The following is a 16,657-nucleotide window of genomic DNA, read 5'->3' on the forward strand; positions in this document are numbered from 1 at the left end:
TATGCTCTGTCATCGGCTGTATACCTCACGAATCTGGTGATCTAGGAGCACTTTCAAGTCCAAGATAAAAGTGTTGATGAAGACCGTTGTCGTCTTCTCTTTTGGTTATTTTGAACTAACTGTTTTTGAAAGTACTGATTAAGAGATGTCTATCAAAACACGGCAATAGCATTGAGGGCATTTATGAAAATTCTAGAGTCTGCTGCACCTTTTGAACGCAATTTCAGCAGAGCAGAAGCGATGAAAGACGATGTAAGGTCTCAGATTAGTAAAAGGAGACTGCCGAATTTCGTTATCTTGTCCAATGGATACGACGCAAATGCTAAACTTCATTTTAGTGAAAGAAATTGCTTCGCTCTAAGCAATTTAAAGTCATATCTATACACAAAATAAAACTGTAACTGGCTAATGTCTGTACACAGGAGATATTTAAGAAAGCTTAATATGAGAGGTCTTTATAACAGCGATAGAAGCCAGAAAATTATTTTTAGAATTTTTTTTGTCTGTCTGTCCGTATATGTATGCGCACATCACCCAGAAACAACGGCACGAAATTAGATGCGGTTTTCACAGTTTTATTGTTGGAGGTCTAACTTAAAATCTGGTGTATGTTTCATCTTGATAGGCCGCCAAGAAGCCGAATTATCTATACATACAGAGTGTTGTCTTTAACTGGGTCAGTACAGGGAAATCGGAGTCCATAAGAGATACAGGAAAACTGTCTTAGGAACTTTTAGGTACTTTTTTGTGAAACGAATTGTGCCATAATCAAATTTTAGGTCCAGCGTAAATTGTCCACGGAAATGAGTAAAACTGGAATTGTTTATTGATGTGCATCCACTCTGTTTCGAGTAAGGATCATTTTATTATATAGGAAGAAAAAAGTCCGGACAGCAGGTTTTATAAAACTCAACTGAATAAACCAGGATAGAAATCATAGAATCCATAAACAGTAGTATTTTGGAACTTTTTAGTATCATAATAACGATGTTAATCCCGTCATCCACAGACATTCTTGAATTCCTTCTTGAATCGGTGTAACTATTATCGCTGATAAGTTCGTCGAGTTGACACTAAAAATCACCTTCTTACATTTCTTCATAGGTTTTCATCGTGTCTTAGCTACAAAAGTGAAGTGATAGAACTGTTATGATTCCGTATTAGTTTTTCCGTTTCTGCATCCGAACTCCCCGCGCATAACGCCGTTCTATAAGTGGTATTCGGTTTTGTGCTGCTTCCGATCTTAGCCCCTCCGAAGTTGTGTTATTGAACTCGCCTTAAAGTGGTGTCGCTTCGTAATAACATCCGATATTCTCAAGGGCTGAGGAGCTAGTGAAATAATTTTCTTAAAACGTATACCCCTCATTCCCAACATTTTCTCTTTCCAATCCAAATGCGCACGGTTTGTCACGAGCATTGGCTTCGCCACGACCATCAATAAGTCGCAAGGACAAACACTTCGAGCAGCTTGCGTGGACCTCTGGACGAACTGTTTATGACATGGACAATTAAAAATTCCACTTAGCTAACTCGCGAGTTGCTTGCTCAGATAATTTGTTTATAATGGGTCCTATGGGCAAAACATCAAATTCTTTAATTTTCGTAATTTGTTTAAATACAACACCAGGCTGTTAACCTATCCAGGTCTACTTAAGTTTTCTACTTCAAATATGTGTATCCGTGTTTACAGACACGTCAATTCTTTACCGTTGCACCTTTTTGACAGCTTCACCTTCATTTATTTATATCAAATGGTTCAAATGGCTCTGAGCACTATGGGACTTAACATCTATGGTCATCAGTCCCCTAGAACTTAGAACTACTTAAACCTAACTAACCTAAGGACATCACACAACACCCAGCCATCACGAGGCAGAGAAAATCCCTGACCCCGCCGGGAATCGAACCCGGGAACCCGTGCGTGGGAAGCGAGAACGCTACCGCACGACCACGAGATGCGGGCTTTATTTATATCAGTTTTTCTAACCGATGGTATTCAGGATTTTTCAGAATTCGTACTGGTTTCAGATCCAGGAGCACGAAGTCGTGGACAGAAGCTAGTTACACTAAAAGCAGATATCTTGGAAAGGAGTATTTTCTCAGTTCTTGATTACAGCTCTTTTTTCTATTTGTAATAAATAATTTATGGGAAGCAAATAAAGTCTGTTCTTTATACTAAAGTTAACTTTACACAGTTGCAACGTACAGTAGATGTCATAAATGTTAATATATAGATTTTGTTCTACCGTAAATGTTTATACAATTTGTATTTTATCAACAGCAATGATACACTTAATTTGTTGCGCGCAACATTTTTCATCAATTGAGTTCACTTAAGCAAATTCATGTTTATTAAACCTAAATCCTAAATAAAAAATCATTTAATTTGCTGAGTCTGTGCAGGAAGAAACTGCCGAAAGGTAGTTTTATGGGGGAGGGAGAGGGGGAGGAAGGACTGTGGTGAAGGGAGCAGCTTCGGCAGTACTGCATAAGGGCACCGATTCACCACGATACTGCTATGTTTCTGACAAAACTATAATTATAACTCACCTATTTATTACATTTCGCTTTGGGTTTAACTTGCATAGTAATTATCAGACTTTCAGTTCCAGGGATTTTCTTGGAAAGGTTATTTGGCTGGGCTGATTGGTTTAAGGTTACCCTGTCGACGCTGTCTAATTACTCTATGTGATCAGAAGCATCTAGGCGTCGATGTGTACTGCTGAACGAAACACGAGATATCACGGAAGGCCGGCCGATTTGGCCGAGCGGTTCGAGGCGCTTCAGTTTGGAACCGCGCGACCGCTACGGTCGCAGGTTCGAATCCTGCCTCGGGCATGGATGTGTGTAATGTCCTTAGGTTAATTAGGTTTAAGTAGTTCTAAGTTCTAGGGGACTGATGACCTCAGATGTTAAGTCCCATAGTGCTCAGAGCCATTTGAACCATTTTATTACGGAAGTAACTTCAGTTTATAAAATTTGCAAAATAGAGTTATAGCAAAGTAAAACATACAATCGTAATTACTTATCAAATAATTTATGTCTAAAATCTTACGAAAACCTACTGTGTACCACGAATGCTGGAACGCCCAGTATCTGTTGTAGGGACTAGATTGGGTATCACTGGGGTACATGATAAGTCACACGAATCTCAAGGCTGTCAAAAAAAAAAAAAAAATGGTTCAAATGGCTCTGAGCACTATGGGACTTAACATCTGAGGTCATCAGTCCCCTAGAGTTTGAACTACTTAAACCTAACTAACCTAAGGACATCACACGCATCCATGCCCGAGGCAGGATTCGAACCTGTGAGCGTAGCAGTCGCTCGGTTCCGGACTGAAGCGCCTAGAACCGCTCGGCCATCGCTGCCGGCTAAAGGCTGTCAGTTCATATAAACATCTACAATTACAATTACGAACAACTTAAATGGAACTATCACGTAGATATCATTGTGGGGAAGGGAATGCACTTTTTATTGGCAGAATTCTTAGGAGATGCCGAAGGTCTGCTAGAGGCACTGCCCACTCCAGGTTTGTCCGTCCTCTGCCACAGTATAGCTATGCGTTATGGGATCCTTACTAGACAGGACTGAAGAAGGACATCGAAAAAGTCCAAATAAAGGCAACTAGTTCTGTACTAACATGAACTAGGGGAGAGGATGCTACGGATATGATAAGAGAGTTCGGGTGGCAATCATTACACCAAAGTTGTTTTTCGATGCGGCGAGATCTTTTCATGAAACTTCAGTCAACGACTTTCTCCTCTGAGTGCGTAAATATTAAACTGTTGCCAACCAATACGGGGAGAAAAGATAATCGTAATAAAATGTGAAAAATCAGAACTCTTAAGGAAAGATTTAAGTGTTCATTTTTCCCATATGCTGTTAGTGTACGGTATGGAAACGGTCTGAAGGTGTTCGGAGAACCCTCTGCCAGGCACTTAAGTATGAATCGCAATGCAGTCGAATAGACGTAGATGTAGAACAGGTCGGAGAGATCAATGACTTCGAAAGTAGAATAGTCATTGGATGTCACCTGAGTAAGAAATCCATCAGGGGCATTTCAACACCTCTAAAGCTGCCCAAGATGACTGTTGGTGATGAGACTGAGGCAGAAACGCGAAACCGCAGCCACAGCTAAACCATTATCTGCCAAACCTCAGGTACTGATGGACGGGGACTGTCAAGCAGTGGCGAAGGAGTTAAAAGGAAACATCACTCGTAAGTTCCACAGTGTTGCCAACAGTCCAGTTAACACAATGACTGTGCTTACGGAGGTAAGAACAGTGTGGTACAATGTTCGACTGGCTCCTCACATGCCGCATATTCCTATAGTCAATGCTAAGTGACACTCGATGTGCTGTGAAGAGAGATGCCAATGGGAATTGGATGACTGGAAACGAATAATTTAGGGTGATGAATGGCGCTATACCCTGTGGCAGTCTGACAGAATAATCTGGGTTTTGCGAATGCCTGGAGAACGTGAAATTCCGACAGTGAAGTAAAGGGGAGGAAGTGTTGCGGTATGGGGGTGTTTTACAGGGTTAATGGTGTATTCCCCTTAATGCGCTTAAAAACACTAAATTCTGGAGAATATGAACACGTTTTACAGCATTGTGTACTGGGTATAGGAGAGGAACCGTTCGAGACAGTGGCTGATTGTACCAGCAAGACATGCAGCGTGCGAAAAAGGAGCTACTGTGAGGCAAGACAATGCTATTTGGACAATAACGTTATTCAAATGGCCTGGCCTGCTTATAGAGTCCGAACCTGAACGCAACAGAACACCTTTTGGATGGGTTAGAACGTCTATTTCATTATTGACCCTGGCCAATACTACAACCTACTCTGGTTTCGACCCTTGGGGAAGATTGGGCTGCCATTGCTTCACAGACATTCGAACAGATCATTGAAAGTTTCCCCAACAGAGTTCAAGCCGTTACAAAGCTGAGCTGATTGCACCATATTAATGCCCACGAATGAGCGTAGGGATACTTTTTATCAAATAGTGTATATTAAAGAAATGACTGTCGATTTTCATCTGTAAACCGTTGGTAGGTTTGATCTTTTCTCTATTTTAACTTTCATAAGCAATGTTGAAAAAACTAATTTCTTCAGCATAGCTGTTAGAATTTCGTTTTAATTTTGTTTAAAGACGGATTTCTCAATAGATTGGTAAAATATAAAACAAAACGAAGAGCAAAACATATTCCGCTTAATATTTTTCTAATGAAAATGGGGCATTTCAAGAAGCAAGCTTTGAATCCTTTATGACGGAGATTATCTACCTCGCTTTTCTGGTCCATTCCTATTAGACAGTCTTCAAGCGCAAGAGATGTAAACTACTTTGTTTCGTATTCTTCAGACAAAGTGTACAGTCGGTGTTTAATGATTTTCCCGGAAGTTTACAGTCATTTCCGGCCGCTATGCTGTACAAAACCGTTCACAGCGAACAATGTGTTCAATGGCTTCGGCTGCCGGGAAGCCCTGACAATCGAGTTGACGAAAAAAAATGGCCCAGAGCGCCAGCAGAAGGCCCGCCAATCGATTGTTTGAACGTTACAGGTGCTGCCACCTGTTGAGCATCGTTAGCACTGCACACTAATTAGCTAACCGCCTGAAACCACAGAGCGCGCGCGCAAATGAATCGCCGCAGAGCGGCGCGGCGCCGGTTGTAACGTATGCTAATAGGGCGGCCCAATAACAAAATTTGCTCAACCGTTTGCGAGCATAGCTGTTACAGTCCGAAATTCGTGAGCTACCAGCTCAGCTCGAGTGGTTGGCAATGTAGAAAGAGAGAGAGTGAGAGAGAATTGCCAGTAGTGTTCGGTTAGTAGTATCATAAAACTTATAAGGATTCAGGAGCCAACCAATACACTCCCCCCACCCCCTCTCCACACCCTGTTATTTAAAGAATCGAATTCCCTTGCATAAAATTGTATCAAACGTATAATTACTTTGTAAAGGAGTTAATACGTTGAATATTTGACGCCGGCCGGAGTGGCCGTGTGGTTCTAGGCCCTGCAGTCTGGAACCGAGCGACCGCTACGGTCGCAGTTTCGAATCCTGCCTCGGGCATGGATGTGTGTGATGTCCTTAGGTTAGTTAAGTTTGATTAGTTGTAAGTTCTAGGCGACTGATGACCTCAGAAGTTAAGTCGTATAGTGCTCAGAGCCATTTGAATATTTGACGTTGAGCATGGAAATTGGAAACGTTTAGAATATATGTGAAATTATGTTTGAAATTTGTTCACGCAAGAAATGCTCTTTGCGCACTTAATGTACGAGCAGATCTGCGGATGCTGAGTTTAATTTTATGTTATGGCCGTATGGAACTTTAATCATAGGTCCAATTTTTGCCAAAAGATAGTCCTGATGACCGTGCAGGTGTTACCGAAACCAGTTGCATTTGAATAAAGAAATTTGAAAACACGGCTAAAGGTCAGACCAGCCGTTGCCCCACTCTTCATACGAACCAGAAGAAGGTTATTCAAAAGGACGAATCACACCTGTAGGAGGAGACGGATACAATGCAATCAGGGCTGCAAATATAACGGAAAAAAAATCGCAACGCCAATGAGGAGTTGTGCGACATAAACGAACGTCTGCAGACGCATCTCTAAATCTCAAACATGATGTGTAATCAAACTTGGCACCGGTCGCAGAAGAATGGCGACCGTAGCGGCACAATGAGGAAGCGAATCAGATTTGCTCTAAATACACGCTATAACGGTCGCGAACGTCAGTTACCTTGAGGTTGGACCCTGTAAGTTGGTGTTAGTCAAGAATGTCTTTAAGGCGACAAAGACGCCATTACCAACACCTCACTGAGTCTGAACGAGATCGAGTCATATTGCAGAATGACTTGGCAGGAATGTAGCCAGTATACATGACTGATGACAGCGGTGGTCACGAGAATATACGGTCACAAGAAGATCGGCCTCCGGGCAGTCACTTGGCATCACCGAGGAGGAAGACCATCGGGTTCTGCGTATGGCTGTGGCGCATCGTACTGCATTTGCAGCAGCTATTTAAGCAGCAGTTGGCACCACAGTGACACAACGAACTGTTACAAATCTGTTATTGAAGGACAGCTCCGAGCCAGACGCACTGTAGTGCCTATCCCATTGAAACAATTAAAATCGCTCAAAAGAGGAAAGGCCGCTGGACCTGATGGGATACCAGTTCGATTTTACAGAGAGTACGCGAAGGAACTTGCCCCCCTTCTTGCAGCGGTGTACCGTAGGTCTCTAGAAGAGTGTAGCGTTCCAAAGGACTGGAAAAGGGCCCAGGTCGTCCCCGTTTTCAAGAAGGGACGACGAACAGATGTGCAGAACTATAGACCTATATCTCTAACGTCGATCAGTTGTAGAATTTTGGAACACGTATTATGTTCGAGTATAATGACTTTTCTGGAGACTAGAAATCTACTCCGTAGGAATCAGCGTGGGTTTCGAAAAAGACGATCGTGTGAAACCCAGCTCGCGCTATTCGTCCACGAGACTCAGAGGGCCATAGACACGGGATCCCAGCTAGATGCCGTGTTTCTTGACTTCCGCAAGGCGTTCGATACAGTTCCAACAGTCGTTTAATGAACGAAGTAAGAGCATATGGACTGTCAGACGAATTGTGTGATTGGACTGAAGAGTTCCTAGGTAACAGAACGCAGCATGTCATTCTCAATGGAGACAAGTCTTCTAAAGTACGAGTGATGTAAGGTGTGCCGCAGGGGAGTGTCGTAGGACCGTTGCTATTCACAATATACGTAAATGACCTTGTGGATAGAATCGGAAGTTCACTGAGACTTTTTGCGGATGATGCTGTGGTATATCGAGAGGTTGTAACAATGGAAAATTTTACTGAAATGCAGGAGGATCTTCAGCGAAGTGACGCATGGTGCAGGGAATAGCAATTGAATCTCAACGTAGACAAGTGTAATGTGCTGCGAATACATAGAAAGAAAGATACATTATCATTTAGCTACAATATAGCAGGTCAGCAACTGGAAGCAGTTAATTCCATAAATTATCTGGGAGTAGGCATTAGGAGTGATTTAAAATGGAATGATCATACAAAGTCGATCGTCGGTAAAGCAGATGCCAGAATGAGATTCATTGAAAGAATCCTAAGGAAATGAAATCCGAAAACAAAGGAAGTAGGTTACAGTACAGTACAGTACACTTGTTCGCCCACTGCTTGAATACTGCTCACTGGTGTGGGATCCGTACCAGATAGGGTTGATAGAAGAGATAGAGAAGATCCAACGGAGAGCAGCGCGCTTCGTTACAGGATCATTTAGTAATAGCGAAAGCGTTACAGAGATGATAGACTCCAGTGGAAGACACTGCAAGAGATACTCTCTGTAGCTCGGTACGGGCTTTTGTTGAAGTTTCGAGAACATACCTTCACCGAGGAGTCAAGCAGTATATTGCTCCCTCCTACGTATATCTCGCGAAGAGACCATGAGGATAAAGTCAGAGAGATTAGAGCCGAGGAATACCGACAATCTTTCTTTCCACGAACAATATGAGACTGGAATAGAAGGGAGAACCGATAGAGGTACTCAAAGTACCCTCCGCCACACACCGTCGGGTGGCTTGCGGAGTATGGATGTAGATGTAGATGTAGATGTAGACCCCAAACCACCCCCATTTGCAACTTCAGCTGTCTGGACAGCAAGGTGGAGGTCTGTTGTGCTTTGTGATGAAAGCTTGATTTACCTCGGTGCCAGTGGTGGCCATGTCTTGTTTAGAAGGAGGATAGCTGAAGGACTGCAACCAACCTGTCTGCAGGCTAGACACACTGGACCTATACCTGGAATTATGGACTGGGGCGCGATTTCGTATAATAGCAGGAGCACTCTTGTGGTTATCCCATGCACTCTGACTACAAATTTGTACATCAGCCTGTGATTCCACGTGCTGTGCTGACATTCATGAAGAGCGTTCCATAGGGTGTTTACCCATACGATAACGCCCGTCCACATACCGCTGTTGTAACCCAACATGCTCTACAGAATGTGAACACTTTGCCTTCGCCTGCTCGATCACCTGATCTGTCTTCAATCGAGTACATATGGAATATCATCGAACGACGACTTCAGCGTCATCCACAACCAGCTTTGACCGATGAAGTGCAACATGGATGGAACTCCATCTTACAAACTGACATCCGGCACCTGTACAGCACAATGAACACACGTTTGCATGCTTTAATTCAACAATCTGGTGGTTACACCGGTTGTTAATGTACCAGCATTTCACATTTGTAACGCGTCCATTAACCTGTGGTCTTGCAATGTTAATCACTTAATATGTTACCTAGACAAAACTATTCCCAAAATTTCATCACTCTACATTAATTATTTTTTGGTGTTGCGGCTTTTTTCCGTGACCGTAGGATAGTGTCTGCCCGTTTCCGAGCCACTCGCCTGGGAACGCTGTTTCACCTTTCCATAATTTCTGGTCTAACAGGGGACAAGAGGTATTTTAAAACAGTGTCAAACACTGCGGAGGGATGTTTGGGACAGATCACCGGTAAGGCGATCTACACGACGAGACTGCTTCACGTAGAATGTTCAGCCTTGTCAAGGGGCCGTTCTGTGGCAGCAACGAACGACAAATTAGGAAACAGATGAGAACGAACGAATTGTCCAACATGCCAGAATTTTTTGGTTACGGTTATCGGACAACGTGATTCGGAATCAGCAATTGGTTCTAACCTTCCTTCTACGACAAGGAACGGCACGTGGTGTGTGGTCTCTCGATCTCTACGTGCATCGCCTGGCCACTGCTGTCACGAACTTGAAAGTCAGAATTTCTGGTCAGTCTAATCTAGCCAGCGTCTGGGGAGAATATTACGGAGATACCTTCCGAAATAAAATGGATAAAAATAATCCACACCTCACGACAGAACGCGGAATTTAGAGGCTTGCTCTGTCTTTAAAGCAGCATATATGGTGATCTACATCTACACTCCGCAAACCAACTGACGGTGTGTGGTGGAGTGCTCTTCTGCTGTCGCTACTTAATCCCCCCATTCCATTCGCTGTAATTCCTCGGACTTTTTCGTCCTGGTCACTTCGCCAGATTTATGCGGGAGAAAGTAATACGCTGTCCGAGTCTTTACGGAACGTACTCTTTCGGATGTTGTTGAACATTTCCGAAACGCTCTTACGCCGACTAGACGTTCCGTGACGAAGCACGCCACTCTTCGCTGGACTTTGTCTATTTCGTTGATTAATCCAACATGGTAAGGGGCCAACACTGATAATCAGTGCTCAAGTATCGGCCGAACAAGCGTTTTGTAAGTCACTTCTTTCGTCGATGAATTATATTTCCTTAAGGTTCTTCCTGTGAATCTCAGTCTGACATCCGATTTTCTTCCTATATGTTTTATGATGTCACTGCACTTACCTGTAAGGTCACTCCAGTAGGTTACTCCTATATATTGCGGTAGTTTCCGTTTACAATAATTTTACACCAATAGTGTAAATGTATAGTAGTGGACTTCCTCTGGCATGCCTGCGCAGTATGTTACTTTTATTCACGTCCAGGGTCAACTTCCGCCTTCGATCACGCCACACAAGGGCGCGAAACAGGAGAACTGAGAAGGCATAAGCATCCTATGCTTCAGCGGATCAAATTCGTATTTCGTGGAATGGTTTGGAGCGGTATCTACCAGTTTCAACCTAAACACCGGAACAAAAACTGCGGTCGTACGAGGTGCGATTACACTCAGTGGGGTTGCTGGCCAACGATGTCCTTAAGAGAAGGGTAGAATCTTCTGGGGAGGGGGTGTAGGGTGTCAGCAGTGTCAAAGGTTGTTAAGAACGTCGTCATGGTTCAAAAATGGCTCTGAGCACTATGGAACTCAACTTCTGAGGTCATCAGTCCCCTACAACTTAGAAGTACTTAAACCTAACTAACCTAAGGACATCACACACATCCATGCCCGAGGCAGGATTCGAACCTGCGACCGTGGCGGTCGCGCGGTTCCAGACTGAAGCGCCTAGAACCGCTCGGCCACTCCGGCCGGCCGTCGTCCCAGTTCTGATCATTCTGCGAACTGTAGTTTTTCGACCGCGTAATACGTGAGAATGAATGCCCAGAGGAAGGGAGTGATTTCATTGTCCTATAAATCCCATGGGGAGATACTTATAAGCACTAAAAATGCGCAGGTAAACAAAAAAAGGCTTTATTACCACCACAGAAGAGAGATTTGAGAATAAAGGAAAAACTCTTCGCAATAAAAAAGAGTAGAACTTCTCAGACACTAACTGGCATACGCCTGGAACACACAGTGAATAAACGTAGTGGGAAGTGAAGACTATGCCACTGATAATCCATGACGACGGAAGTTGAATGTTCGGTGTAGTTGGGGGACAGATACGTCTCGGGATATCACTGGATCACTGGTATGTCGTAGGTCCCACCACAGTGGCTTCCGACCGGGTTGTGCTGTTAAGAGCCGGTGCATGATTGTCCCAGAGATGCGGTGGAGCGAACTGCCGATATCTTGGCTTGCACCGCCCTATATAGCCGGGGAGCGGAGGAATTCGTGTCGATCTAGTTCCGCACACGTGACACGGCAGAGGAAATACTACTGTCCATTAAAAATGCTATACCACGAAGATGACGTGCTACACACGCGAAACTTAACCGACAGGAAGAAGATGCTGTGATACGCAAATGATTAGATTTTCAGAGCATTCACACAAGGTTGGCGGCGGTGGCGACACCTAAAACGTGCTGACATGAGGAAAGTTTGCAACTGATTTCTCGTACACAAACAGCAGTTGACCGGCGTTCCCTGGTGAAACGTTGTTGTGATGCCTCGTCTAAGGAGGAGAAATGCATACCATCACGTTTCCGCCTTTGATAAAGGTCGGATTGTAGCCTATCGCGATTGCGGTTTATCGTATCGCGACATTGCTGCTCGCATTGGTCGAGATCCAATGACTGTTAGCAGAATATGGAATCGGTGGGTTCAGTAGGGTAATACGGAACGCCGTGCTGGATCCCAACGGCCTAGTATCACTAGGAGTCGAGATGACAGGCATCTTACCCGCATGGCTGTAACGGATCGTGCGGCCACGTCTCGATCCCTGAGTCAACATATGAGGACGTTTGCAAGACAACAACCATGTGCACGAACAGTTGGACGACGTTTGCAGCAGCATGGAGTATCTGCTCGGAGACCACGGCTCTGGTTACCCTTGACGCTGCATAACAGACAGGAGCGCCTGCGATGGTGTACTCAGCGACGAACCTGGGTGCACGAATGGCAAAACGTCATTTTTTCGAATGATTCCAGGTTCTGTTTACAGCATCATGATGGTCGCATGCGTGTTTGGCGATATCGCGGTGAATGCACATTGGAAGCGTGTATTCGTCATCGCCATACTGGCCTATCACCCGGCGTGATGGTATGGGATGCCATTGGTTACACGTCTCGGTCACCTCTTGTTCGCATTGACGGCACTTTGAACAGTGAACGTTACATTTCAGATGTGTTACGACCCCTGGCTCTATCCTTCATTAGATCCCTGCGAAACCCTACATTTCATCAGGATAATGCACGACCGCATGTTGCAGGTCCGGTACGGGCCTTTCTGGATACAGAAAATTTTCGACTACTGCCCTGGCCAGCACATTCCCCAGATCTCTCACCAATTGAAAACGTCTGGTCTATGGTAGCCGAGCAACTGGCTCGTCACAATACGCCAGTCACTACTCCTGATGAACTGTGGTATCGTGTTGAAGGTGCATGGGCAACTGTATCTCTACACGCCATCCAAGCTGTGTTTGACTCAATGCCCAGGCGTATAAAGGCCTTTATTACGGCCAGAGGTGGTTGTTCTGGGTACTGATTTCTCAGGATCTATGCACCAAATTTGCGTGATAATGTAATCACATGTCAGTTCTAAAAAAATGGTTCAAATGGCTCTGAGCACTATGGGACTTAACTTCTGAGGTCATCATTCCCCTAGAACTTAGAGCTACTTAAACTTAACTAACCTAAGGACATCACACCTGCGACCGTAGCGGTCGCGCGGTTCCAGACTGTAGCGCCCAGAACCACTCGCCCACTTCGGCCGGCCATGTCAGTTCTAGTCTGATATATTTGTCCAATGAATACCCGTTTATTATCTGCGTTTCTTCTTGGTGTAGCAATTGTAATGTCCAATAGTGTAGGTACGTGGCACGGAGGACCTCTGGTGGCGCTTGTCCAGCCTTCTGTAGTCTTTTTTTTGTGATCGACACAGTCCGAAGGAAGCAACGCCTCCTAAATATACAACCCCGTTATGCTTCAGTGTCTGAGGGGTTGCCAGTCTCTCTAGACGAACGTTGGGTACGTGGCACATTGACGCTCCTAATGCCACACTCTAAGGCCTCTTCGTGTCGATTATGGGCGACGGTGTGGCTGAAATGCTATCCTCGGCCACTCTTAGAAAACAGCGTGTTTTAAACGCTGTGCGTCGCACTTCTTATCTCCATCGCAGAGGAGTCAAAAGAAGGGGTGAAATGTGCGTAAGAGTAGGTGTGACGATCTTCCCATACGACGTTCCCGTCGTGTGACACGCCCACTACGTGTGATATAATGGATAAAGTCGCACTGAATATTGAAATGTTCTCGCGCAGTGTGGACCAGACGCCATGCTGTTAACCAAAGCATCTATGTAACGGAAAATGTTAGCCATCTGAAGATGGGCATGGTAGCCCGAAACCGGTTATGGCAGTAAAATAAAACATTCAAAAAGTATTAGTGGCAGGTCGCTTCATTCACCAACTGGTGGTTAATGCTATATACGTATATACTATATATATATACGAGGGTTATTCCGAAAGTAAGGAACGATCGGTCGCGAAATGGAAAATACAGTGAAAATCTGATGGAGCTTTGCACAGATGCGTTGGGCACTGCGTCTAGTCTGCCGATCGATCGTATCATGTCGCTCTTTCCAGTTCTGAGCTCACAGTGAGAACGTAAAGATCGACAAAGTATGATGGTCTGGCGAAAGATTTCGCCTGAAGCTATGCAATCCACGTAACATAACTGTCATGCCTTTCGTTCTACACGACAATTCTCGTCCGCCTTATGCAGGGGCAATGAAAATGCTCCTGCAGCGTTTTGGATGGGAAGTTTGCTCACCCACAATACGGCCCGTAATTGGCTACCGCTGAGGTTCATCTCTGTTCAAATGTACCGCTGGCTATGCAGACAATATTTTGACACAGACAACGAACTGCAGTCCAGAGTAGAAAGTTGTCGAAAAGCACTGGCGGCTGTCTTCTGTAACAAGGGAATTGAAAAGTTGGTACAACGCTACGACAGATGTCTAAGTCTGAGCGGCGACTGTGTAGAGAAGTAGCTGAAAGGTTTCAAACAAAACAGTTTCGATTTTCACTGTGGTTTCCACTTCGTGACCTATCGTTCCTTACTTTCCGAATAGCCCTCGTATTATGTAGGTATATACGTACGTACTACATACGTACATAATAGCTCTGAAGTATTTGTTTTGCTTTATATACTTAGTTGTGTCAAAATTCATCTCTTTGGGATCCGAATACAGAACCTATTCTACAGAGCATGTTGTAATATCACTTCATTCTTTTGGCTTTCACCCTTTGATATTTTCGTGTGTCGTCTCAAACAGTGGAACCTCGTTCATCCGGCCCTCAATAAACCGGATCTCCGGTTCATCCGGATCGTTTTTTTATCAAGTACTGTAGCTGTAAAGTATTCGATACTTCGGAAGTAATAACAAAAACAATAGATGACAACAATCACTAAATTTAAGTTCAGCTAGCCGGCATACACGCACCCTGTCACGGTATCATTTAACAAGTTGACGTGTACAGTACTGCAATGCCTCTGTTTTTTGCCAGAGTAAAATAAACATCAAAGAGAAAGAAGGTGGTATCGTGGACAAAACGTTAGGCGTACTGCATAAGATGAACGAAGAAGAACTGTTGAAAACATTGTTACTGACTTTTGTGTTCGAACTTCAACGGTGTCCGACTGGAAGAATAATCTGGAACCAGTCGTCTGTCACTTTTTTGACGCAGGTCGTACACTGGATGAATAATTTTGTTGCAATGTCGATCCTTCGGAGATCAGTGAAGCATTTGAAAACATTCCAAGATGTTCATACGTAGGTGCTATAAATATAAAGGACTGGCCGTGAATTGACAACGGTAAGATCTGATAACAAAATTATCGCTGTTTGTTCGTCTGCAGACAATGACGATAGCTATAATTGATTATCTGACAAAGTTGGCGCTTAGTCTGAAGACATAATGACACATACAGAGGCAACAACTCAGCTGAAAAACATAATGGTTTATATGGAACGTAAGGCACAACAAATTTTGCCCGACACTAATCCTGACGCAACACCTGTGTGATCGTGCTTTACATAAACGACGTAATAATGTGATTAAGAAAAAGATTTTCCGATCATTTAAGTGAACAAATCTCATTGTAGTTTTTCAATATTCGCTTAGAATTTATTTAACAATAATGCATAACTCCCGTGTTTACGTGAAAATAAGTATAATGTTTGTTTTTATACCATTTAACCAATGTTATTTTAATTTTTTCTGAATTTTCGGATAATCTGGGAGACCTGCGGTCCCACCTAGCTCAGATAAACAAGGTATTACCTCTTCCAAAACAATGATGTTGTTCCTAACTCTAAAAAAGCACCTTAAGTACTCCAACATAAGAGTTACAAAAATTATACAACTTTCCAGTGTACAATTGTTGGATGTTGTTTTACTTTAATCAAATAAAATAATTCGCGACAACCTCGCCGCAGTATATTTATGAGAGAGACCTCCGTAGTCTACAATAAAAAAGGGAAAAAATGTGAGTACTCACCATCCAGAAGAGAGTGGCGTTGGCGAAGGTTCCGTACTCTTCTATGGTGGAGAGGACGCTGAAGATGAGGCAGACTAGGACCAGCATGAACCTGGAAGAGATTAGAATATAGTCAGTGCAACGAAACAGAGACTACAACAGGCTAGAGAAGAAAGCTCAATGCGGAAATACAAATCGAAACGTGCATTACATTGCCTACGAATTAGAACGTGCTTCATTTGACCTGCAACTTCATCTAGTCCTTAGAAGCAATATCCTTTTGTGTACCTGGAATCAATCTCAGCTATTTCGTGTGGCAACCAATTGTGCTGCCGGCTCAACCACGGTGTGGGCGATGTCATTAGAAAAATGTAGCTTCCCACACAGATTAACGTGCTGATGTACAGAGTGCGGAAATATTACTTCTACAAACGTTGAGAAGTTGATAAATGAACTCATTATCAGCATTTTGTCTTTTATAGCTGAAAGGTTGTGACCCATCATACAATTCTCTCAACAGCCAGTCGCCATTTTTCCCGGTGTTCTGCATCTCGGGGTAGTTGGCCCCATGATTGTTGTGACTTCTCCTTTATCTGATCCATTAATCGTCTTAATGGTCTCGCCCGCAATCTTTCCCTTCGACTTCACCTAGGATGATCTTCTTTTGCGTTATCCTCATGTCGTCCCACTATACGACCAATGAACTGCAGGATTCGCTAGAAACAAATACTGGACAAACTTTTTTCCAACCTGAGTTCTTGAAGGACTGATTTGTTGGTTCGTTTGTCCATCCATG

The 16,657-nt window shown here is 43.8% G+C and overlaps 1 protein-coding gene across 1 annotated transcript in view; it reads right to left on the bottom strand.

Moving 5' to 3' along the window:
* The window catches only part of LOC124788623 (potassium voltage-gated channel subfamily KQT member 1-like), a 276,137-nt gene extending 259,726 nt beyond the window's left edge, over positions 1-16,411 (bottom strand). Inside the window, exons 1-2 of the mRNA XM_047255894.1 lie at positions 16,368-16,411; positions 15,883-15,973 (exon numbers count right to left, since the gene is read on the bottom strand). Of these exons, the coding sequence (XP_047111850.1) occupies positions 15,883-15,973; positions 16,368-16,411 (135 nt within the window). The remainder of the gene's footprint in view (positions 1-15,882; positions 15,974-16,367) is intronic.
* Between the last annotated feature and the right edge of the window lie 246 nt (positions 16,412-16,657).

This window comes from Schistocerca piceifrons, chromosome 3, assembly GCF_021461385.2.
Source record: "Schistocerca piceifrons isolate TAMUIC-IGC-003096 chromosome 3, iqSchPice1.1, whole genome shotgun sequence".
NCBI classification, from domain to species: Eukaryota; Metazoa; Arthropoda; class Insecta; order Orthoptera; family Acrididae; genus Schistocerca; species Schistocerca piceifrons.